The sequence below is a fragment of the Pseudophryne corroboree genome, chromosome 2 (assembly GCF_028390025.1).
Source record: "Pseudophryne corroboree isolate aPseCor3 chromosome 2, aPseCor3.hap2, whole genome shotgun sequence".
Classification (NCBI taxonomy): domain Eukaryota; kingdom Metazoa; phylum Chordata; class Amphibia; order Anura; family Myobatrachidae; genus Pseudophryne; species Pseudophryne corroboree.
In genome coordinates this window covers 412,891,724-412,915,828 of record NC_086445.1, presented here as the reverse complement: position 1 = coordinate 412,915,828, position 24,105 = coordinate 412,891,724, and the positions used below count along the sequence as shown (strand labels likewise).

The following is a 24,105-nucleotide window of genomic DNA, read 5'->3' as shown; positions in this document are numbered from 1 at the left end:
GAAAATCTGACTCGTTGTTTATATTGTATGCACCCAACAAGATGGGTGCTCCTGCGTCTAAGCAGACGATTGCTCGTTGGATCTGTAGCACAATCCAACTTGCACATTCTGTGGCAGGCCTGCCACAGCCTAAATCTGTATAAAGGCCCACTCCACAAGGAAGGTGGGCTCATCTTGGGCGGCTGCCCAAGGGGTCTCGGCATTACAACTTTGCCGAGCAGCTACGTGGTCAGGGGAGAACACGTTTGTAAAATTTTACAAATTTGATACTCTGGCTAAGGAGGACCTGGAGTTCTCTCATTCGGTGCTGCAGAGTCATCCGCACTCTCCCGCCCGTTTGGGAGCTTTGGTATAATCCCCATGGTCCTTTCAGGAACCCCAGCATCCACTAGGACGATAGAGAAAATAAGATTTTACTTACCGATAAATCTATTTCTCGGAGTCCGTAGTGGATGCTGGGCGCCCATCCCAAGTGCGGATTATCTGCAATAATTGTACATAGTTATTGTTAACAAATTCGGGTTATTGTTGAAGGAAGCCATCTTTCAGAGGCTCCGCTGTTATCATACTGTTAACTGGGTTTAGATCACAAGTTGTACGGTGTGATTGGTGTGGCTGGTATGAGTCTTACCCGGGATTCAAAATCCTCCCTTATTGTGTACGCTCGTCCGGGCACAGTACCTAACTGGAGTCTGGAGGAGGGTCATAGGGGGAGGAGCCAGTGCACACCACCTGATCTGGAAAAGCTTTACTTTTTGTGCCCTGTCTCCTGCGGAGCCGCTATTCCCCATGGTCCTTTCAGGAACCCCAGCATCCACTACGGACTCCGAGAAATAGATTTATCGGTAAGTAAAATCTTATTATATATATATATATATACATATATATATACATATACATATACATATATATATATATATACATATATATATATATATATATATATATATATATATATACATATATATATATATATATATATACATATATATATATATATACATATATATATATATATATATATATATATATATATATATATATATATATATATATATATAGAGAGAGAGAGAGAGAGAGAGTGTATATAGATACATATGTATGTCAGGGTTCCATTAAGGTTACTGGCATGTCCCCCAAAAAAGATACTGCATGAGGTGGGCAACACGATAGCGGAGTATTTAATTAGTGCCTATTAACATAGTGCTCTATCGATCTTTGTGTGTGTGTGTTTTTCTGGAGCTAGAGATTAGTCGTTTTTAAGGTCTGCTTGAGGGTTCCATTTCAAGTATATATACAGATAAAGCTGTTTTAGGACAACCTTTATTATTTCTATATCTGAGCTATATAGATCTCCATGTACTAAGCTATATGGAATTTAAAGAAGCTCCACTCCACCTATAAATCTGGGATAAAGATCCTTAAGCAGGATATTGCCATTTACACAAATACATCCTGTCCCCTACCTCATAACTAAATCTGATTTAATTGTTGAAAATTTTTATTCATCCATTGGGCAAAACTACATTGAAGATTACTCTATACTTCTCTTTCTGATGCCTGTTGGTACCTTCCCCTGAAGAAGTCCTCAGGATGAAACGTGTAGGGTTTTAACAGCCAAGAATGTAATGTAATAAATAGTTTGCTACTTATGCTATACCATAAACCCCTATAGGGATGGTATTGGGATGCCAGCAGTCAGAATACAGAAAGCGGCATCCCGGTGCTCAGGATTCCAACACTTACTAGGTAAGTATGGTATCACTAACCCTCCTTCCCCACAGCCTAAATGTAACCATATGTAGCCAATTTGCCCACACTTAGCTGCTCTGACTTGTATATTTGCATATTATAGTGGGGAATGGATGGTGACATATCAGTACCACTCGTAATTCAGACCTGATCGCTGTGGTGCGTTTTTTTGCATCCCTGCGATCAGGTAGTCGCCGCCTATAGTGGGAGTGTGTGCAGGTGTGCGATCGCATTTGTAGCAGAACTGCACAAACATCAGTTTGTGCAGTTTCTGCTCAGCCCAGTACTTACTCAGCCGCTGCGATGATTGGGGCCGGACCTGATGTCAGAATACCTCCCTCCAAACGCCTGGTCCCTCCTGCGGTTTCCTGGACACTCCTTGAAAACGGGCAGTTGCCACCCACAAACGCCCTCTTCCTGTCAATCTCCTTGTGATCGCCCATGCGTTCAAAAATTTCGCACTATCCCGTTGCTGCAGTCCATTGCGCCTGCGCATTGCAGTGCATACGCAGTTCAGATCTGATCACAGGCAGTGAGAAAATGCGGACTAGCGATCAGGTCTGAATTACCCCCTTTGTACCTCTGAGTTTTTGCCACTTAGCCTTCTTGTAGTGCAGAATAAAAAAAAATGCAATTACTACACCACATTTATTTCTGTAACATAAAGGGGTGTTTCTGTACCCTTTGTTCCAGAAGCACAGCTTCCAGGGTGTGACCTCCATCAGTGGTCCTAAGCACCAAGGATTTTGCACCACTGTAATCCAATGTAAAAATAAAAAAAACAGATACAAGCTGTAGCTACTCCACTGCACTTTATTTATTTATTTTTTTGCAAGCTATTTGTCGCCTTTTTTTTTTTTTTTTTTTTTCACGTTTTATCATCTTTTTTCTTTGGAACAGAATTTATATAATAGATATTAAATAGCCAGATGCACTTTTTCCAGTTCGTAATCTGACCTTTAAATATGTTACAAAAATGTAATATCATTTATTACCAGTAACCTATATAGTGCTGCATATTCCTTTGTACTTTACAGTTTAGAACAAACTGTAATAAAACCAGACTTAGTAATAACAGACAGATGTAAAGGTAAGAAGGCCCTGCTCACAAGCTAACAAATAAAACTTTGTATATCCTACAGTTTCTATGAAGTACCGGTGGCTGTATAGCAGAAGCAGCTAAAAACTAGCACATTTGTTCTTGTGCATAATATTTCATAAATCCAATTGCACAATCCATCCCAATAGCAAAAGGGTAGATGCTAGAATCAAGTGGGCTAAGGGACCTTTTCCGTCTGGGGGAGGAGTCACAACACAAGGGGGAGGAGCAAGGCCAGCGGGATAGTTCCTCTACTATCCACGCCACCAACTATTACCTTTAGTAATCAGGTGGCGAGCGGAGCGAGCCACCGAGCCCGAAGCGTGGCGAGCGAAGCGAGCCCACGAGGGTACTTTTCGGGTACCCTGTTCGCCTGTAGCTCCTCCCCCTGGTGACGTGTCTCCTCCCCTAGATACGTCAGAAGGTCCCTTCTCCCACTCCGAAATAGAATCAACCATAGCAAAAGGCAAAGGAGCGTCTACAGCTCCCTCTTTAGGAGGACCGATGAGATAGGTATTGGTCCCTACCACACCCCTTAAGATTTCTTTTTAGAGGATTTTGGTCTGTGGAAGCAGCTGGGGTAATTACTGAGCCATTAAGGTAGACTAATAATGAGCCCATTTATCATTTAATATTTGTGAATTATTATTCCTTAGAAAAAAAAAGTTTTCAGGGAGTAACCACAAATATTTAGTATCACCTGCAAGTATGAAGTGGGACAGCAGCAGGTATTGGATATCGGTTCCCGGCAGCAGCTGCAACTCTCATAGGTTTCTATGGGGGACATGATGCTGTCAGATTTACCAAGCTTTGGTATGTGAAACAAAAGATGATCAAACACCTTTTAAAATATTGGTATTTAGCAGTCAGAGCACAGTATTATAAGGAACATGTAACAGCAGCAGTTGTATTGACATAGAACCAGGCAGCATAGCGCTTGCTCTACCTTCTTTTTCTTTTTTTTTATCCACTGATTTTATTGAAAGGCTGGTAGAGCAGTCCTGCTGCAGTCTAAGTGCAGTGCTTGCTGGGCACTCCTTCCTTCCTGCTGCACTAAGTGAAGTCCCTTGTAGTGGATGTTGAAATCCACCATAGTGGGATCCAGGGATGTTTTCCTGCCTTATAAGCTGGCTGTATCCTCAGAGTTGTCGATGTGAATGGCCCATAATCAGAATCAGCTTTATGGGTTAAGACATTTGTGCATAATTAAAGGAATCTAAAAACTGACCTGTTGGTGGTACTTGAGGAATGGAGTTGAGCACCATGGTTGTCGTCAAAATAATAATACAGGTTGTGTCTCCGATATCCGAAATGCTTGGGATCAGAAGTATTTTGGGTTTGTTTTCGGATTTTAGAATACCTAGTAGATGGCTGCTTGGCGGGGGAGTGGATCGCGACAGCAGAAGAAGGAACAAGGTCACTCCAGACCCTGAGTCATTCCGCCAGATGATCCTGTGGATGCTGCGAGATGGTACCGCTGGGTAGAGGAGTGAAGGCAGGAATAGAGCTCCCCGTGTCTGCTGCCACTCAGAATGGCTGTCAAACCATGCCTTTACCGGGTCACTGCAAGCACTAGGTCAGACTACAGGATGGCCTGTCTGGTGCCACTGGATGGTTCGGTGGAGTAGAGGAGTGCAGACAGGAATGGAGCCAAAGTTTCTTGTTTCTTCTGCCACTCAGAATGGCTGCAAAGCCACACCCCTACCCTTAGTCATAGGTTATATGTAGATATCAGATGACATCATGATGTCTGGTCATGTGCCACTGCTACCCAAAGACTACAGTTTTCAGACTATTTAAGAATATACCGATAAGGGAGTTTCAACCTGTATGTAATTATGGACATTATAAAACGTTTTCACTGGTCAGTGTAGGTGCAGTTTTTGGTTGAGAGAGTTATAGGTAGACTCGCGTACGCACTTTTTTTTTTTTATTTATTTTTGACTGCAGTATTCTATGCAATACAGCACTATACAAATTTAAATGACACACTTAAAGGTTCCCCCCTCCCCTCCCCCGCCCCCACCCCACCACCATAACAATAATCTTACAGGTAAAGGTTTGTATCTACAGCCTTATTCAATTGTCTTAGAACACATAATGTAGTTGCAGACACCTGTAAAAATATGGTAATAAGGATCACATTTTAGAAGAGTGTTTACTTGTGAAGAGAGAGACCTGCATGGCATGACCCATAGTACTGAAAAAAGCTGACAATTGTAAATCTTGCTACTGTAGCTATGAGGAAAATTAATAAGTGTTTGCTCATCAACTTTTTATTCATTATTACATAGAAGCTTGAACAAACCATTTGACAGGACTAGTGCATCATGTTTTCCTATACTTCATATGCTTTATATACAAAATCCCCATTGTGTATCCAGTTGCCGTGTGTATATCGGGTAAATCAGGCACCATTATCAGATATGTCCTGTATATATGTACATTGCACTGACAGAAATATCTGAGTCATCTGGACATCTGGTCATATTTAATAAAAAGTTAGTAAAGAGTTCTACAGTTAGCACAGTATACTTCCATCAAAGAAGTACAGGTTTATTGCGGACTCTTTCTCTGCCAGTGACGACATCACTGTGATTGGATAAATATTAAATTTTTGTGGTGCACTAATAGACACGAGGAAGGCTTTAATACGTTGACTTACATCAGGATTTGCATGTAATGAGGTAAAGCAATGCAACTATTAACTCCATACCGATGATCAGTCACAATAAAATGGTAGTTTTTTCAGTTGTTATTATTTCCTATTTATTCTTACACATCCTTTGTGTTTTGACACAGTTCTATGCCATGCTCACAGATAAAGGTATATATGCCAGTCCCAGGCAACCTGTGGCTGTCTGCTGCTTTCCCTGCTTTCCCTAGTAGTTGTTAGTTTTCTGGCAAAGCATGCTGGGACATGGAGATTCACAATACCTTGAGAGTTACAGAGTGCCCAGACCTTATTTATGCACCTTCACTAATGCACTATATATTACTGGTCTCCTCTATTTTCATAGCTGAACATAGTAGGAAACGGGTATGGGTCATTGGGTAGACACAACTTAGGTCGACCATGGAAGGTCGACATGCATTAGGTCGACAGGTCAAAAGGTCGACATGTTTTTTTAAAACTTTTTTTTGGCGTTGTGTTCTTTGTAAAGTAACTAGGAACCCCACTTAGTGCACCGTGTCCACTAGCGCGCTTGGAACAGGTTACCGTTCCAATTGTAGTCCACGTGGATCGTTAAATATGAAAAAAATTGAAAAACGCATGTCGACCTTTTGACCTGTCAACCTAGTACATGTCGACCTAATGACCATTTCGACCTATTGACCATGTCAACCTTCAGTGGTCGACCTAATGACTGTCTACCTAAGCTGTGTCGACCTAACGACCTTATCCCGTAGGGAACATTGGGAAGTACTCTCCTCAGCTGTTATTATTATTTTTTTTGGGGGGGGAGGGGGGGGAATAGTTATATTCTCAAAGATTTGCCAAACTAATTTTTAGTTCTCTATCTCGAGTCCGCAACAGTGAAAAATGTCATACGCCATGATACAAAAATGGCTGCCATCTTCATATGAAGGTAAATAAAAATAAAGTAATGGTGGTTTCTGACTACTAACTTACAGGGGTCACCAGACAAAAAAAATCAATTTTTTAAAAATAGTCAAGCAACCAATTTAATTCTGGAGCATTTGAGAGTATACACTGTCGTAGCGTCAACACAAATCTATTTGAGGAGCTCTTTAATTTAAATTTCTATATTGTATTACCATTATGCGGAGACGGAATGCGAATATAGGTTGTAGTACATGTAAATTAAAATTTGATACTGTGCAAGGCTTGAGCGGGTCTCTAGTTTCTTAATAAAGGGATCTATTAAGCATATATTTTTGTATATTAGAACGGTCATCATCCTTCACTAAGCTGGTAGACAAAAGATAATTATCCATTAGAAACTAGTATAGAAAAAAGAAAACTAAATAGTAGGCAACTTTATGGTGGACTGGACTGGAAAACGTGATTTGTTTCTAATACTGAGAAATACTTTCTCTGAATAAATAAAAAAAGAAAGGGAAACCCCATTTTAGAGAGATCAGCCAGCTCAGTGCTCTTGGTTTAGTAAATATAGCAATCATGCTTTGTCTTAGAAGTTGATACAATTATAAGCAATAACAATGGTGTACATCTTTAATGTTTCCACAGGCTAGCCGAAATGGAAAACAGCAATGGATCATATCTGAATGATAGCATTTCTCCCAATGAAAGCATGTACGTATTCTGTTATAGCAATGTCTGATTACTATGCAGTCTTGTGTTATCGAGTAAAGATATATTATTTAGCGCCATATTATTATTATTATTATTATTATTATTATAATAATAATACTTTATTAATTAGTAGTTTTTTCCTGTAGCTTTAGGTAGGTTGGTATAGTCACAACACATAGTGAGGTATCCTATTAGCAGCGGTAAGACATGAAACGCGATGACACATGGGATTAGTAGCTTATCCCACGTATCTCTCATGATCGCGGTCCGTATTTTGATGTTAAAACACGGTCTCTAATTGGATATTGCAATAATGACCCTAATAGTCTTTACAAGCATTGGGTTAGATTTAACATCTATTTAACTGTAACAGAAATATTGTAAATTAAGTACTATGTAAATTGGTAAAGCAATTGTATAACCCTAATGAAAGAACATTGGATAATAGTGTTCATTGGAAATGGTACAATCCAGGATTTTGTTCCCAGTGTAATTGTCAAGCAAATATTCAACAATTGCAACCAAATTAGCCTAGGAAATCAAATTTTCGTGCAATCTAATGATTTATTTTTATTATTACCAGTTATTTATATAGCACACACATATTCCACAGCGCTTTACAGAGAACATTTTGGCCATTCACATCTGTTCCTGCCCAAGTGGAGCTTACAGTCTATATTCCCTACCACATGTACATGCAGGTACATTTACACTAGGGATAATTTTTTGTTGGGAGCCAGTTAACCTACCAGTATATTTTTGGAGTATAGGAGGAAACCGGAGTACCCAGAGGAAACCTGCGCAACCATTACTCCATCCGTGCTGTAACTGATGACTGATCCCCATGAAATGCATAGTGAAGTGTGAATTACAAATATATACATTAATGTTTTGTATGAACATGGGCAATCTGAGATTGAATTAAAATTATTTTTAGAGGGGACTTGCCTCTTAATCAGTTCTTCAGTCATTGTGCAGGTGATCATGAAGAGGGTGCTACTTGCTGTACATTGTGGGAGTCTGTGTACAGGCAAGAAATCGGAGACACTCTTTATCTGGGTCTTACTTTGGCATACGTACTAACCAGAGAATGTACACAGGTGACACTTTCGGGCAAGCGCTTATCCTAATGAAATACACATCAAAAGGGCAAGAACAGTTAAATAAGCAGGTCTATACTTGTTCACCTATACAGTATTTTAGTATGTTTTCTTTTTATGTTTGCGTTTTCTTTTAAGAATTCTTAATATTCTTGTGCCTTTTGTTGATTTAGATTAATTTCCCATGCTTGCCTGTTCACAGGACAGATTTGGAAGGTGATAAAAGACTAATAGAATTGACGTATTGCTCCATCTCACTATAGACTGAAACTAATGCAAATACAATATTTTTGACAGCGGAAGATAAATGGTTGTGGTATCTAAATAACGATTTGTCTTTTATTATTACACAATTAAACCAAATTGGTTAAGTAACTATATGTGGTTGCCCATATAGCATACATCTGACAATCTTGTGTAATGCTGGCCATTTATATGCAAACTGGGTTTTTTTTCTGACATTTAAGAATATTTTTTTACTCGCTGACACATTTTAATGCTCGCCACTAGTTAAACTGACAAATGCAATTAGGATTCGCATACCGTGATAGAATGAGAAATGTCTGACTTTGTATTGTGTGCTATATACCTACTTCATAGGTTTCCATATTTTTCAGAAAGGGCCCCACCTTGTCTCCTTAGAGGGGAAAAAAATCCCACCATGATAATTTTTTTTTCTTCAACTTTCTTACCTGAGCATGAAGAGCGTTAGTGGTCATTTTTCTTTAACTGTGTTACTGTATATATGCTGTTTACAGTTTTATAGTACATGCTGTATTGAAGCAGTACTTGTGCATTTTTTTTTCTATCTCTTCAGTCCCTGTTCTGCAGTTCAGCAGAGTACATAGCACTGGACGGAATCCCTAGATCCTGTGTCCTAGGCAGTTTCCTCTTTAGTCTACCTCTGCTATGCAATAGACCTGATGTAGTTTGATGAGTGCAATATGAATATACATGTTCTTTATTTTGCAGAGATGATGAACATTTGCTTATCCAGCACTACTGCCAAAGCTTGAACCAGGAGTCCCCTCTAAGCCAACCCCGAAGCCCTGCCCAGATATTGATCTCTTTGGAGAGTGAAGAGCGAGGCGAACTTGAGAGAATCCTTGCTGACTTGGAAGAAGAGAATAGGTTTGTTTAATATTCATAATATCTGTGTGTTCAGGTTCTCTTTTATACGGATATGTCCTCATACATCTTTGCTGCAGTCACACCAAACAGCCCCTCTTGGCACACCATCTTCTAGAATTGGGTATCTGTTTTTGGCTGAAAATGCACCTTAGACGGGTGGGACAGTGCCCAAAAAAAAACTGGACTGTCCCACCAAAAATGGGAAGGTTGGGAGGTACAGCTTGTATCCTCATACATCCAGTCTAAATACACCATGCAGTGCGAGATGCCTGGCGTCAGTGAGCTGCCAGGTCCTGTGCAGCTCTGCTACCACTCGTTTTTGTTTTTGGGTGGGAGGGTTTGCAGAAAATTCTACTAGGACGCACAAGGAGACTGTCTGATTACTCTGATATGTCACTTGTATATCTGTATGTGATGAGTCTCTAAACCTGTATGTGAAGTGCTATAATGTAGCAGCCGCAGCTTTTTTCCAGTACAGCCTCAGTCACACACAATATACAAGTGTCATATATCAGATTAATCAGCACAGTCTCCTCATGCGTCCTAGTCAATGCAAGAGGCATTTTCGTCAAAAAAGACGCCCGACATTAGCAGATTGCACGGGACATGCCTGCTTCCTCACGCCAGGCATCTGACGCTGCATGGCATATTGAGGCTAGATATATGAGGACACATCTGTACTTGTGTAGGCTTAATCTAATGACTGGTGCTTACTGTTTTTTAAAATATGAACTTCCACTGTAGAATCATAGTTTGCCAATAACCCTTATTCTCATGTGGTGGTTCAATGTTCAGGACTTGCAGAAGCCACATATCAAGGGCTAGGCTTGCATATGACAACATACTTAACTTTACAATGGTGATATAGATTAGCTCACATTCAAACCTCATCATCAGATTCTGAGTCACCTGGAAGTAGCAATGCGCACAGATTATGCTTAGAGATTAATTTGTCTATAAATGTACCACACTTTGTGTGTTTCTGGGTGGTAACTGGCAGTGACCATGCAGTCACATGGAACGCTGCTGTCTTGTGCGGGTGTGTCAGCTAAATTCCATGCTCGTTCACTGTGTGCCGACACAGATGGGACTTCAGGTTAAGCTAGATCTTTTATCCCCAGCTTGGGACCAGATACCAGTTATTAGGGTAGCAGATGTAAGGTACTGGGTATGAGGGCAGCGGACATAAGACAGAGGATGGGATAGGCTTCCACATGCAGCTGCACATATTGTTACTATACTAAGGCAGTCTCTCGCATAACCATCAAGTAGCAATCAGCCCCTGTGTATGTTTTCTGATTTTATTTTGTAATGTTTCACTCTGGCTTATTTTATTTGTTACTATGTCAAGCTCCTGCTTATAAATAATATATGTTCTACAATGCAGTGTAATATGTTGGTGCTACATGTGTGTATGAAATATATTTATTGTATATTCCATGCAATAGAATATGATTTCATAGTTGAAAGTACGCTTGGACTTGTTTGTTTTAACTTAGAGTTTAAAAATGCTATTTAAACTGGTTTATACTACCTACACACTATATTTCCATGTCCATTTCACGTATAAGAATTTTGAATATCTATTTGTACAAGCAGCAGCTCATGCCTGATCTTTCTGTTTTTGCCAAAGAAATTTGCAGTCTGAATATGATAGATTGAAGGAGCAGCATGATCACAAGGGACTATCCCCACTGCCCTCCCCTCCAGAAATGATGCCAGCGTCCCCACAGAGCCCACGTGATGCAGAGCTCATTGCAGAAGCCAAGTTATTGCGCCAGCACAAGGGGCGCCTGGAAGCCAGAATGCAGATACTGGAAGATCACAACAAGCAATTAGAGTCACAATTGCACCGGCTTAGACAATTGCTAGAGCAGGTATGTCACAGGCTGCTTCAGTAATGCTTTGTAGCCAGGCTTTAGAGAAAATGTGGAAGTGATATGACAACCATTTCAAAACTACATGAAATAAAAATATATATTAAAATGGGTTCTACAGTATTTACTAGAAAGCAGTTTGATCTTGGAGCAATTTATGCAGAGATGAGTTAGAAGAAAATAAATGTAGTTATCATAAATTCACTTACTAGCTCTTTTCCTATTTAGTAAGGGTTTGCAAGTTACTATGTTCTTTATTTGTTAAGTTATATTTAGTATAGTTTTTGTTAAATGACGTGTTCCGTGTGAGTGTGGATCATTAGATCGACAGTGTCTAGGCCGACCACTATAGGTCGACAGGGTTTCTAGGTCGACAGGTCAAAAGGGCGACATTAATTTTTTTGGGGGGGTTTGGTGTCATTTTCTTCGTAGAATGACGAGGAACCCCAATTAGTGCACCGTGTCCCCTCGCATGGCTCGCTTCGCTCGCCATGATTTTGGCAAGGTGCCTAGCTCCAGATTACCGCTCCAATCGTAGTCCACGTGGATCGTTAAGTATGAAAAAGTTAAAAATAAGAAAAATAAGTGAAAGACTCATGTCGATCTTTTGACCTCTTGACCTTCCAACCCTGTCAACCTAGTGACTGTCGACCTAAACATTGTCGACCTAGACAGTGTCGATCTTTAGACCGGATCCCATTCAATGTATGGACGTATAACCAGACAGTAATGAGGAAAGAGAGCGAAAAATAAACACCTTTTTCTTCCAGCTTAGACTATTCTCCAACTGAGCTAGGATAATACTCTTCATTAAAATATCATGCCAATATCTGCTCTTTACCAGAACAATAATGTGCTCTGTGCCACTGAATAAGTCATTGTGCAGCCAGTGCGGCTGGCTTTCTCTGAGAAATGTGCTGCTTGGTCTGATTGCTGTGCGTGGCTCCAACACTGCAACTGCCTTCCTTGCGTTACTGATTTCTCAAAACCAGCCGCTGTTGCAACATTAAGTCACAGCAGCTTGTGGCTCATTCCAGGCATATTGGGGAATATCCGAGAGAATCCCCAAACTTCCTTTGCTTTTCTTGTTCCGAACAGCACATAGTCACTAAAGGGCTGCATTTCTGACACATGTTGAACTTGACACTCAGTGTCTAAGGTGAAAATCATTGATTATCTGCCTGTGGATTCCTGTAAGTAGAAACCTTTTTTTTCTCATCTGCTTGTGTTTTAGCCGCAAGCTGAGGCAAAGGTGAATGGTACAACATTTTCCTCTCCTACTCCCTCGCTGCAGAGATCAGAGAGCAACCAGCCCATGTTGCTTCGTGTTGTTGGCAGCCAAACATCGGAAACCATGGGTAAGAATTTCAGCTGCAGAACATTAAGTTTCTTACTACCTGCAAAATATCACATAATGTTCTGTATGTAAATTAGTTTTTGGAATTAAAGTTACAGGTAGCTAAGAATGTGAATCAAATGTTTCATTAAGTGAAGGATTTAATGTATATATTTAAATCAGATGATTCCCCATAGGTGGTGGTGTTGTGTAAATGAAGCAAGTTCATGTTTTAGGGTTATGCATAAAAATGCTGAGCTGGGTGTCTGGCTGACATTACATTTACCATAGTTGGATGTTACAGCTTCAGTGATATTAACTGATCAACTTGCTGATGGTTAATGAGGGAGACTGCCTGTGTGAGCATGCACAGTAAGTGTAATAGGAAGACCATCACTTGCAGATGGAAATGTCTCCTCTTGTACTGCAGTATCTGTGCATGGCTTCACTATTGTAGAGAACAAAGATGAGCAACTCTGAATCCATTAACATCATTAAATATATTCTGATGAGCAGTTCACAGGGAGGGATATTATGGTAGCCGAGTGCCCTAATTAATGCATTTTGATGTTTCCTTTATTTTGGTCCTTCCCTGTAGTGGCCACAATCATGAATTGATAAGTTCACTTCCTGTGCAAATTGAACCTCGCTGTGATAGTGTTGGTAGACATGGTAGTACAAAATACATGCAGTATTTTTGACACTTTTTTTTATTTTCCCGAAGTAATCAAATAATCTACTTTTCATTTACAATGTTAATATCACTAGGGTGTTGTTTTTTTTTCTTCTGTTTTTTGTTAAGCCAGACCATGTTTGCCAATAGGTCAGAAATACTTAAGGGCTCGTTCACACTCACTGTTTTTCAAGTGGTGTTCCAAACAGAATGCAGTAAGAGAACCACTCGAGGAGTGCCGATGATCTCTGCATGCTGCATTGCGGAGCTCGGAACTACTAAGGTTTTGGCGGTGGTATGTCCCTTTAAAAGTGCACCAATTTTCAAAGCAAAATTACATTTATAAGAACACAAATTTGCAGTGGCTTGAAGGTAGAATTTGGGGAAATTGCCTAATCTGGAATGGACATATTGGTGTCAAAAGATTGACACAAAATAGAGCTTTGGTCATGCAGAGCAGTATTAATGAAATGCCATAGCATGGTGCAGAGTGCATATGTAGGGGTGTTCCTTGCTCTGCTGAGACTTACTGTATGTTCAGGCCCTTGATTTGTGCACCGAGTCAGAGTTAGTAGACATCAGCTCATTCTTGGGGACTCATATTGTGCCTTCTAGTTGCATTTTGATGCAGGATGTTTTTAGGAGAGTAGAACAAAGCTTTAAACACACAAAAGTCCTGCATGTAATAAATGCAATCTTGATGTCCACACACTGAGCATATTAAGCAATGAATTGTTTGGTTCTAAAGTTGTAGCAGGTTGGCGTTTGATGTGACGTTTACACTTCTGCATGGTGCGCTTCTTCAGATGCTTCCTTTTCTCTGTGTACCTAGACACACTTCTAGATTTGCTGGGGTGTCTCTGAGAGTAAGCATGCATGATGTGTGCTTGGCTAACAATCTAGGCGGGATCCAGACGGGAACCCGGTATTCAAAATACCGGCTCTGGAATTCCAACACTGCTCAGAATGCTGGTGCTGGAATACGGAATCAGATCACAATCCTGGAGCTGGTATACTGAACTAATGACTTGGTTGGGTGGGATGGGGTGGAGTCTTAGGATTAGGCTCTGGGGGGTCGGGGGCAATTAGGGCTAGTCTGCGGGAAGGGGGCAGGAAAATTTAGGCTGCTGTAAGGGAGGCTTAGCATACTTTCCCGACCCTTGTAGGTATTCTACACATTGGGGATATTTTGACCAATGGCGTCCTGAACGCCAGCATTTCAGCACCAACTCATCTAGGCACATGGGTACCAATGCAAGGTGTTTTGCATTGTGCATGCACTATGCTTTGCACATGTCTTCACCCCATGCAAACGGCAATGAAATGCCTGGCAGACATAATTTTCTTGATCTTCTGCAGACTGCATAAATCTTGTGTATTGTATCTTATATGAAATTGCATTCACTGCATTCTACATTGTACCTAAATGTGACTAACACACTGCAGTGATTAATTTCATGTGTGACACTTGTATATCTGTGTGTGATTGAATCTGTATAAAAAGGGCTGCAATACAGTGGCTGTGACTTTTTTTCACGCAAAGTGCTATTGTGCTTTGTATATAGATTCAGACTCGCTCACTTCGTATACAGATTTCACGCCAAGTTCCTTTGTGCTTTGACATATCAAATTAATCCGTAGTCTTGTGAATCTGTTTTATCACATCACATTGCATTGCTATTAAGACATACATTCGAACACAAAAGACACCACAAAAAAGATTATACACTGCTCGTTGCAGGTCAGTCTCACCAAGGACTCTCGCACTGCATAGTCTATATGGTGACCTCTGTATATGCAGAAAACATTCACAGCTGTACTTTGTGTTGAAATTCCACTTGACAGTGTTTTTAAACTGGTATCCTTTTGATAACAGTAACAATACTAATACTAATCAATCAGGGACCTTTTCCCATTTAATAAATTGCATATCAAAGAAAAGTATCCATGGCACTATAATGGAAACTATATTTTCTGTATAAATATAAAAATTATAAAATCTGAGTGCCACAATACATTTAGTATTTAAAACAAAAAAAAGCTGCTAGTTGCTGAATTTTAATTAGTGACATAAATCAAACTAAACAAGCCAAAAAGGAAAAGAAGAAAAAAAAACACAATAGGACCGGCAATCCAAACCTCGTTCCTCAAGGCACACTAACCGGGCAGGTTTTAGTGAAGTCCAGGCTTCAGCACAGATGGTTAAATCAACATAACCGGTGTACAAATTAAGTCACCTGTGCTCCAGCCTGGATATCACTAAAACCTGGACTGTTAAGCTGGGTACACACTGGCCGATATATATTGGGCATTCTATTGAACGACTGATATATCGCTGGCCTGTTGGCCAGTGTGTACCATTGATGTGTCTGTGAACGCCGTCCTTTGCAGATATATCGCATCAGCCCTGCTGCGCAAACGATGACCAACATATCTACAGATATATTGATGCATTGTTGTGTGTATAAATATGATATCAAAATAAAGTATATGCGATAAATATCTTGCTTATGTTTGGACCTACAAATACGATTAGGTCTGAATTAGGCCCTTTGTGTACAGAAACAGACTGTGTTGAATGTATTACAGTATGGCTTATCCTCCTGTTTGTGTTTCTTGTACATATTACTTAGGACACTCTTGTAGCACTGGTGTTTTGAGGATACCTTGAAAACATGCATTGTTAGGGCTCTATGAGGACCGAGTTTATTATTATTTCTTTATTACCAGTTATTTATATAGTGCACACATATTCTGCAGCGCTTTCCAGAGAATATTTGGCTATTCACATCAGTCCCTGCCCCAGTGGAGCTTACAATCTATATTCCCTACCACATGTACACGCACACACATTCACGCTTGGGTTAATTTTTGTTGGGATTCAATTAACCTATCAGTATATTTTTGGATTGTGGGAGGAAACCGGAGTACCCGGATGAAACCCACGCAAGTACGGGGAGAATATACAAACTCCACACAGTTGGGCCATGGTGGGAATCGAACCCATGACCTCAGTGCTGTGAGGCAGTAATGCTAACCATCACACCATCCGTACTGCCCTATAGAGTTTGAGAAACACTTTATTGGAGGACCTGTTGAATTTTATCAGATAACCCTGAGTTGTATTTATGCAATAGTATGAAGCCAGTTCATTGGATAGTTTTATAATATTATACATTGCTCTAGAGATGCCCTTTGTCTTTTATTATCGTTGCAGTAGTTTCCTGAAAATGACTTTGTTGGGATTAAGTGCATTTTGAAGATTTCCACCTACCTTATCCATAACATCATTCCATGATTTATATTATTAGGTGTATTTTTGGAGCTATATGGGTCAGATCAGGGTTAACATATTATTAGTTGCAGGTCAGAAATAAAATGGGTAGAAAGTCACTTTCAGATAATATGAGCGTTATAACTCTAGCCCTGATTGCAATGAATAATCCCTAAGTAAATAATCATGTCATGACTACAGAATATCACTCTGAAATTCCCTGTGGTAACATTCTATAATCAATAGCCTGAATCATTATTTCTATGGCAACAAGGGATGTATTAAGATTTTAGAAATAAATGCAAGCAAAGTCATCTTCAATATTATCCTGAGCCTTCACAAAGTATTGATTTCTAATGTAATTGAAGATAAAGAAGTGAGCTTGTCTAAATATTTGATATCTTAATATGTGAGTACTTATCCATGTGTACACTCATTTGTATTGCACAGAAATGTTAGGCGTTTTATAAACCCTCAGAAGGAATAAGAGATCTCATCTGTTTGTGTGTATTTAATGGTTAGATGATGCTCAGAAAAAATATGAAACGGGTTTATGTTTTTAAATTGATGCTGTCTCTGTAGTAACAAAAATGATCTTCTATGTAGTTATATCCATTCAAGCCTAAGGTGGGTATTCGGTTAGCCGTGGTAAATTACCGCCAGATGCTATCTAATTAGCCCTGTAAAACCGTGGCTCACGATGGCTTATCAGGGATTTAGTTTCACCTGCCTCAGGCAGGCGAAACCAAATTCCCGGAAACAGCCCCATTTTTACCCGAACACAAGGCTGTTTGAAAACACATAGGTTTCATTGAATATGTGTGTTTTTGGGAGATAATGTATTTTATTTACAGGCGACCTACAGTAACTGGATAGCCTGTAAAAAATATACGGGTAAAACATCAGGAAAAATCATGAATAACAGATGTATTTTCACCTCTAATTGGATACTCTATACTAATGAAGTAATGGCAAAAATGGGTCTCTCCCTGATCCTGTATAGCAGAGGTTCTCAAACTCGGTCCTCGGGGGCACACACAGTGCATGTTTTGCAGGTAACCCAGCAGGTGCACAGGTGTATTAATTACTCACTGACACATTTTAAAAGGTCCACAGGTGGAGCTAATTATTTCACTTGCGATTCTGTGAGGAGACCTGCAAAACATGCAGTGTGTGTGCCCCCGAGGACCGAGTTTGAGAACCTCTGCTGTATAGCATCAGCTGAGGCCGTTTTTGCTGCTCAATGAAAGTGACAAACAAACTAGATAAACTCCAACACTACCAGAATTACCTCCATACCACTACAAATCACCAATAATACTCCTTTCAGACCTACTTCAAAATCCTGTTTTTTTGCATGTAAACGGACATCAACCTGGGATTTAGGTACAGTAGGTCTGAATGCAAACGATCCAGGAGCTAAGTTCTGGGTCCGCAACCAGTGGCGTAACTGCCGTGGGTGCTGGGGGTGCAGCTGCTATGGGGCCCGGGCTGCTTCCAGGGCCCGCTGCTCCCCCCTGCACCCTGTCACTAGGTACCTCCTGAGGCACACCGCTCCCCTTTCACCCCCGCCTACGGGATAGACAGCCGCCGCTGATAGCACCCCCCTGCAGCCATGGAGGATGTGGCATGGGGGTGGGGAGGCCCTACTTGGCTGGATCCGAGCATGCAGTGCCGCGATTCGCAGGGATTTAGAGGGTGTGACCTAATGCTGGGAAGCTCCGCCCCCATCAGAGACCTCTGCTGTAGCAGATAATGTATCTCCTGCTCGCTCCACCACCTCTACCCTCGCCCTCTGTCTGACACTTTCGCTCTTGCTACACTCTCTCTACCTGACACTGTCTCCCTAATGCTCTCTGTCACTATCTCTCTCCCTGACACTCTCTCTGTCCCTCTCTTTCTGTCCCTCTCTCCCTCTCTCTCATGCCTTGGCACTGTCTCTCTCCCTGGCACACTCTCTCTCTCTCTCTCTCTCTCTCTCTCTCTCTCTCTCTCTCACTTTCTAGCCCGACACACTCTCTCCCTGATACTGTCCTTCCTTTCCTCTCTCTCTCTCTCTCTCTCTCTCTCTCTCTCTCTCTCTCTCTCTCTCTCTGGCACTCTTTCCTTCACCCTGTCACTCTGTGTACCCCTCTTTCTCTTTCCTCACACTGTCTCTGTCCATCTCTGACACTCTCTCTCTCTCTCTCTCTCTCTCTCTCTCTCTCTGATACTCTCTCCTTGGCACTGTCTCTACCTCTCTCTCTGCCTGGCACGGGGCCTCTCTCTGCCTGGCACGGTGTCTCCCTCCCTCTTTGCCTCTCTCTATTTCGCTCTCCCTCTGACACCCTCTCTCTTCTGATGCCTTCTCTCTCTCTCTCTCTCCTCACCCCTTTTTCACTTTCTCACGGACACCCTTTTGCTCTTTCTCACGGACACCCTTTTGCTCCTTACTTTCTCTTATTCCCTCTATTTCCGTGAAACCCTCTCTATCTCTTTATCTCTATCTCCCCATGACACTCGTCTCTCCCCCACTTCCCTCACACTCTCTCTCCTGCACCTCTAAGGGTCATTGCGTGGCGGGAAGGGGGCCTTTCAAAATTTTGCTATGGAGTCTTCGAAGTTCTAGTTATTCCTCTGTCTGCAACCTTTTACCCCTGATCAGGGTCAAGTAGCTGAGATCCGAGAAGGGGTATAAGGGGACCATTTATGATGAAGGCGAGATCCTAAATCCTATGAAAACTGGTGGTGTTACCAGAGTTAAATCGTCTGCATATTTAAGTTTCCCCCATGTGCCTGGTATCATCAGTGTCGCCTGCATGGTGGACATCTATATAACAAGGGCTGTCCTCATCATCTTGGGCAAAGCAGGCCAGGACTGGACTGTGAAGCGGTGTCTTCTGAACACCGCTAGCCAGTATCCTTCAGCTGTCCCAGCAAATTGTGGTGATATGAACTTTTCTACTGCCACTATTTCAAATAGGCCCTTTAAGCACCAACTCACAGTAACAAATAATAACTAGTAATTGTACAGTATTTAAACTTGAAAATAGCAATTGTGGAGCATATAAATGCTAGTTCGAAGTGCCTGGACACAACTGTATGAGTCAGTGTTTTAACACTTAGGGACAAATTTAATTAGCAGTGGTCATTTGCCACGCCAGGAAAAAGGGTGGGAGCCATGTGCTTTAATGCCTGGGGCTACTCAGTTACTAGATGCATCATCGCTTGGAAAGTGATAAAATGGAGAGTGAAAAAGTACCAGCCAATCAGGTCTCAGGCTGTGTTTGAAAAATGTCAGTTAGGAGCTGATTGGCTGGTACTTTTTCACTCTCCATTTTATCACTTTCCAAGCGATGATGCATCTAGCCCACAGTCCCTTATCCTTATGCAGTGAATTATCCACTAAGGCGTTTACCCGTACAAGCTGAGTTAAGTTCCTGGAGCTATAGGTTAACAGCTTTGTGGTACCCGTGATCAGGGAAGTTAATACTGATTTTTGTTTGAGCCTCCTCAGACTTGAACAGAAATCTGCATTAACTGCAGCATGCGGGCTTTAATTGAATACCCCCTGCAGATCAACTAGCCCACGGTAATTAACCGGGGCTAATTGAATTCAGCCCTTAAATGATTTATGTCATATTGCATTAAAAGAGAACTCTAAATATTTATAATCTCTTTAAATATTTGGTGAACAAGGAATCATTTTTATTAACGTGAAAAATAAGCATATTATAATGAGTGGTATGCTGGAGGATTCAGTAGGCGTGTTTGTAAAGATTGTTTTTTCTGATAGTCTGAAGTCTTTCACCTTCCTCCTTCCCAATCCACCGCATTTTGGCAAAACTGCGGTTTTGTTTTTTTCATTATGTTGAAATGTTGTTGTTGTTGTTCTTTGCAAAACATAATATCCCTTAGGCTGGTGTCCGCTAGAAAATCTCCGTTTTTATAGCGCTGAAATCACAACATGTTGAAACAATAAAGGCATTAATTACGCACAGAAAATGCTGCATATAGCACAAAGCGATTTATGTACTAGGAATAGCAGCATGCCTCTGTCTAACACACGTTTGAAAGGAAGACCGCAAAATTTGTGGAATTTAAGTGGTTATACTGTATGTGTGACCTTCATCTGAGGTTTCTATTATGCCAATACATGTATTCTCTTTTGAGACAGATTCATTGACCAGATTTTTCTCCTGGGTAAAGTGCCCTAAGTTATTAAATTAGAGGCAGTAGTTCACACTTATGAGGGGGTATCATACAGTTTTAATTATCAAGATATCCAAATGTAATTATTGATCGTTATGTGCATTAGGTTGTAAATTACAGCTGCTTATTTCAACTTGTTTAAGTTCCTGAGCTGGTAGATGTCAGTAAACTGCATGACGGACAAAATTGAAGCCTCCAGTGTTACCAAGGTCCTCCATTTGAATGGTAACAGCGCCTGCCAAATCCATTATGAAATGGTGGCTGTTTGATAATGAAATGTAATCATATGACACTTTTGTGAGGTGCAAAAGGAACTTTCAACCTGTACACGTCTCTCTCAGATGCGCCTCAATCCAGGAGACCCTCAATCATGGAAGATTTTGACACGGTGAAGAAAATGGAGGCTCCTGTCCTCGAAGACAGACTACTAACTATTGAAGTGATCATGAAAGAAGTTGGTCTTAGTTATGGAAGTGTGTGGAAGATTATGCATGAGCAGCTGCACATGTCTGAAGTGTCATCATGATGTGTCCTCCGCTTGCTGACCCCAATTCACAAGCAAACTCGATGTGACAACAGCTGATGTTGACACTGTTGGAGCATAATGAAGATAATTTATTTGTATGTCTCGTGACTACAGATGTAGCCATGTTCACTGTGACTTTGCCATGGCAATACGTGCATGCCGGGCGCATCTAGTAGCACCCGCGTCCGGCCATGCCTAGCTGCAGCAATTTCCACTCCATATATTAATGGTCATGACTAACACGCACGTGCACACCAGTGGTGCACGTGGTCGTAGCAACCGTGGTGCATTCGCACCCAGATGTAGCCAAGATTAGCGTGGCTACATCTGTATGTTTGAATGCTAGGTCTACCTGTACAGTCCAGAAACCAAAGAAATGAGCAGGGAGTGGCAGCACTCATCCCCTCTCCCAAAAAGGCTAGGGGCAGATCATGCTGTCCCTGTTTTTTGTGACTGTTGTGGGGTAATACCATAGAATTACCTTCGGAAGGGTCAGACCATCACCTACAATTACTTCTGCACCTTCTGCAGAAATTGGATGTTAACATGAAAAAAAAATGCCATGGTATGATCAGCAAAGGCATCAGTCTCCTAGTCGAAAAGCATCTGCTGTGGAAGTAGACAGGTGTGGCTATGAAATTTCGCCCTATTCACCTGATCTTGCACCCAGCGACTTCTTTCTCTTCCCTGAGATAAAGCCACTTCAAGGTAGGCAAATTGTGTTAAAAACAACACAAATTACGTCATTCTGGAAGTGGATAGTGGTTCTCGAGGCTATTGCAGGAGTTCTATGATGATGGGTTTCGGAAGGTCAACACACTGGCAGAAATATGTGGCTCTACTGGGCGACCTACGTGGAGAAGTCTTAAGTTCAACATACCACATTTTGCTTTCTATCTCATTTTATTCAAGGTGATAATTTAAATTGTATGATACCCCCTCATATTTCTGCTTGTACCCTCCTCAGATGCACGCAAAAATAAGCATGAACAACCCCCTTGTGGTTGATCATGGATCTCGAATTGAATAGTTTGACCACTTTACCTTGAAGAAGAGTCTGTGAGACAATCTGCAATTCTGTTTTCCCTTTTGTGTGAGAGTACCTTATTGCTCATGCAATAGCACAAATTGGCACTTGAGATAGCTAGTTAAAATCTTCAGTAGGGTCGACAGTGTCTTGGTCGACCACTATTGGTCGACAGTCAGTAGGTTGACATGGTTTCTAGGTCGACAGGGACTCTAGGTCAACATGTACTAGGTCGACATGACAGAAGTCCGACATAAGTTTTTTTCACTTTTTTTGGTGTCGTTTTCTCCGTACAGTGACCGGGAACTCCAATTGGTGCACAGTGTTCCCTCGAATGGCATGCTTTGGGCAAGGTGCCTCGCTCCACTGCGCTCGGCACAGGTTACTGTTCCCAATAGTAGTCCACGTGGATCGTAATTATGAAAAAGTAAAAAAAATTAAAAGAAAAAAGTGAAAACCTCATGTTTACCTTTTGTCATGTCGACCTAGAGTCCCTGTCGACCTAGAAATCATATTGATTTACTTACTGTCGACCAACAGTGGTCGACCTACAGACCGGATACTGGTAGACAGAAATCCTGATAAGTCAGTTATTAGTTGTAATCTACTAGACTTTGCATCTAACCAATGGCATTGCATCTAACCAATGGCAGTGCATAGGATGAGTGTTTTATTAGTAAAATATATATATTTTTTTATCTGTTATACATGTAACCTTTTTTTAATGATACATGGGCAGCATGGTAGCACAGTTGTTATCAATGCTGACCCGGGTTATGGGTTAAATTTCAACCTGGGCCCTATCTGTGTGGGATTTAGATGGTTTCCTTCACAATCCAAAAACAATGTTGTCTGTTAATAAGCTTCTGGCAAAACAAAAAACCCTAGTGTGAATATGTGGTTTGTAAAAGGGAATATAAATTGTAATCTTAACGTGGCAGGGACTGAATATTCTCCATACTGTAAATCCCTTGAAATGCATGTGCTATAGTGACATGGCACAGACAGGGAGTCGTGCTCCTGCCTCCACAAGATTGCTTGCTGTGTTAGAGTTTAGGGATATGGTGGGCATAATGCATGCAAGCTATGCTTATCTCATGGAGGCGCCATCCTGGATTATTTCTGTGTCAAGGGATGCATTTGCTCTCCTCTTGGCTAAACCACTGGGGAGTGGGCCTTATTTCAAAAGCGTGTGCCCCTGATTTCCTTTAAGCCAAGATGGTGGAGATCCCTGATCTTCTAGTGATTACATTAAACACCAGACAATAACTTTTAAGGGTGTGGAGCATTGGGTCTACCCTAACTAGGTCAACAGTCATTAGGTTGACCACTATTGGTCGACAGTTACTAGGTCGACACCTGAAAGCCCCAGTTAGTGCACCATGTCCCCTCTTATAGCTCGCTTCGCTCACCATGCTTCGGACAAGGTGCCTAGCTCCACTACCGTTGCGCTCGGCGTAGGTTACTTTTCCCAGTCGTAGTACATGTAGATAGTAAAGTAAGAAAAGTTAAGAAAAATGAAAAAAAAAATTATTCAAAACTCATGTTGACCTTTTGTCATGTCGACCTTTGCCATGTCGACCTAATGCAAGTCGACCAATAGTGGTCGACTGAATGACTGTCGACCTAAGTGAGATCAACCTATGGACCTGATACCAACTTTTAAGGGGGAACACAGTTTGAAAGAGCGGACACTGTCTACCAAATTAGAGACCCCAGTTTGATAGATGCCAGAATGGGGTAGGTCTGGGACTTTAAAATTTGACATTTAATCAATCCATCAGGTCCCCTAGTATTCTGATGAAGTACCTAGCACTTGGAGAGCACTACACAGGGATCA

General features: G+C 41.2%; 1 protein-coding gene across 13 annotated transcripts in view; it reads left to right on the top strand.

Annotated features, from left to right (window-relative positions):
• Window positions 1-24,105, top strand: part of DMD (dystrophin) — a 3,641,189-nt gene that overhangs the window by 3,532,650 nt on the left and 84,434 nt on the right. For all 13 annotated transcript variants that reach the window (XR_010221499.1, XM_063953479.1, XM_063953476.1 and 10 more), the window contains 4 exons: window positions 7,065-7,130; window positions 9,203-9,361; window positions 10,995-11,238; window positions 12,473-12,596. Coding sequence is in view for 12 of the 13 variants with exons in the window: in XM_063953479.1 (XP_063809549.1) it covers window positions 7,065-7,130; window positions 9,203-9,361; window positions 10,995-11,238; window positions 12,473-12,596 (593 nt within the window). In the remaining variant the exon portion in view is untranslated. The remainder of the gene's footprint in view (window positions 1-7,064; window positions 7,131-9,202; window positions 9,362-10,994; window positions 11,239-12,472; window positions 12,597-24,105) is intronic.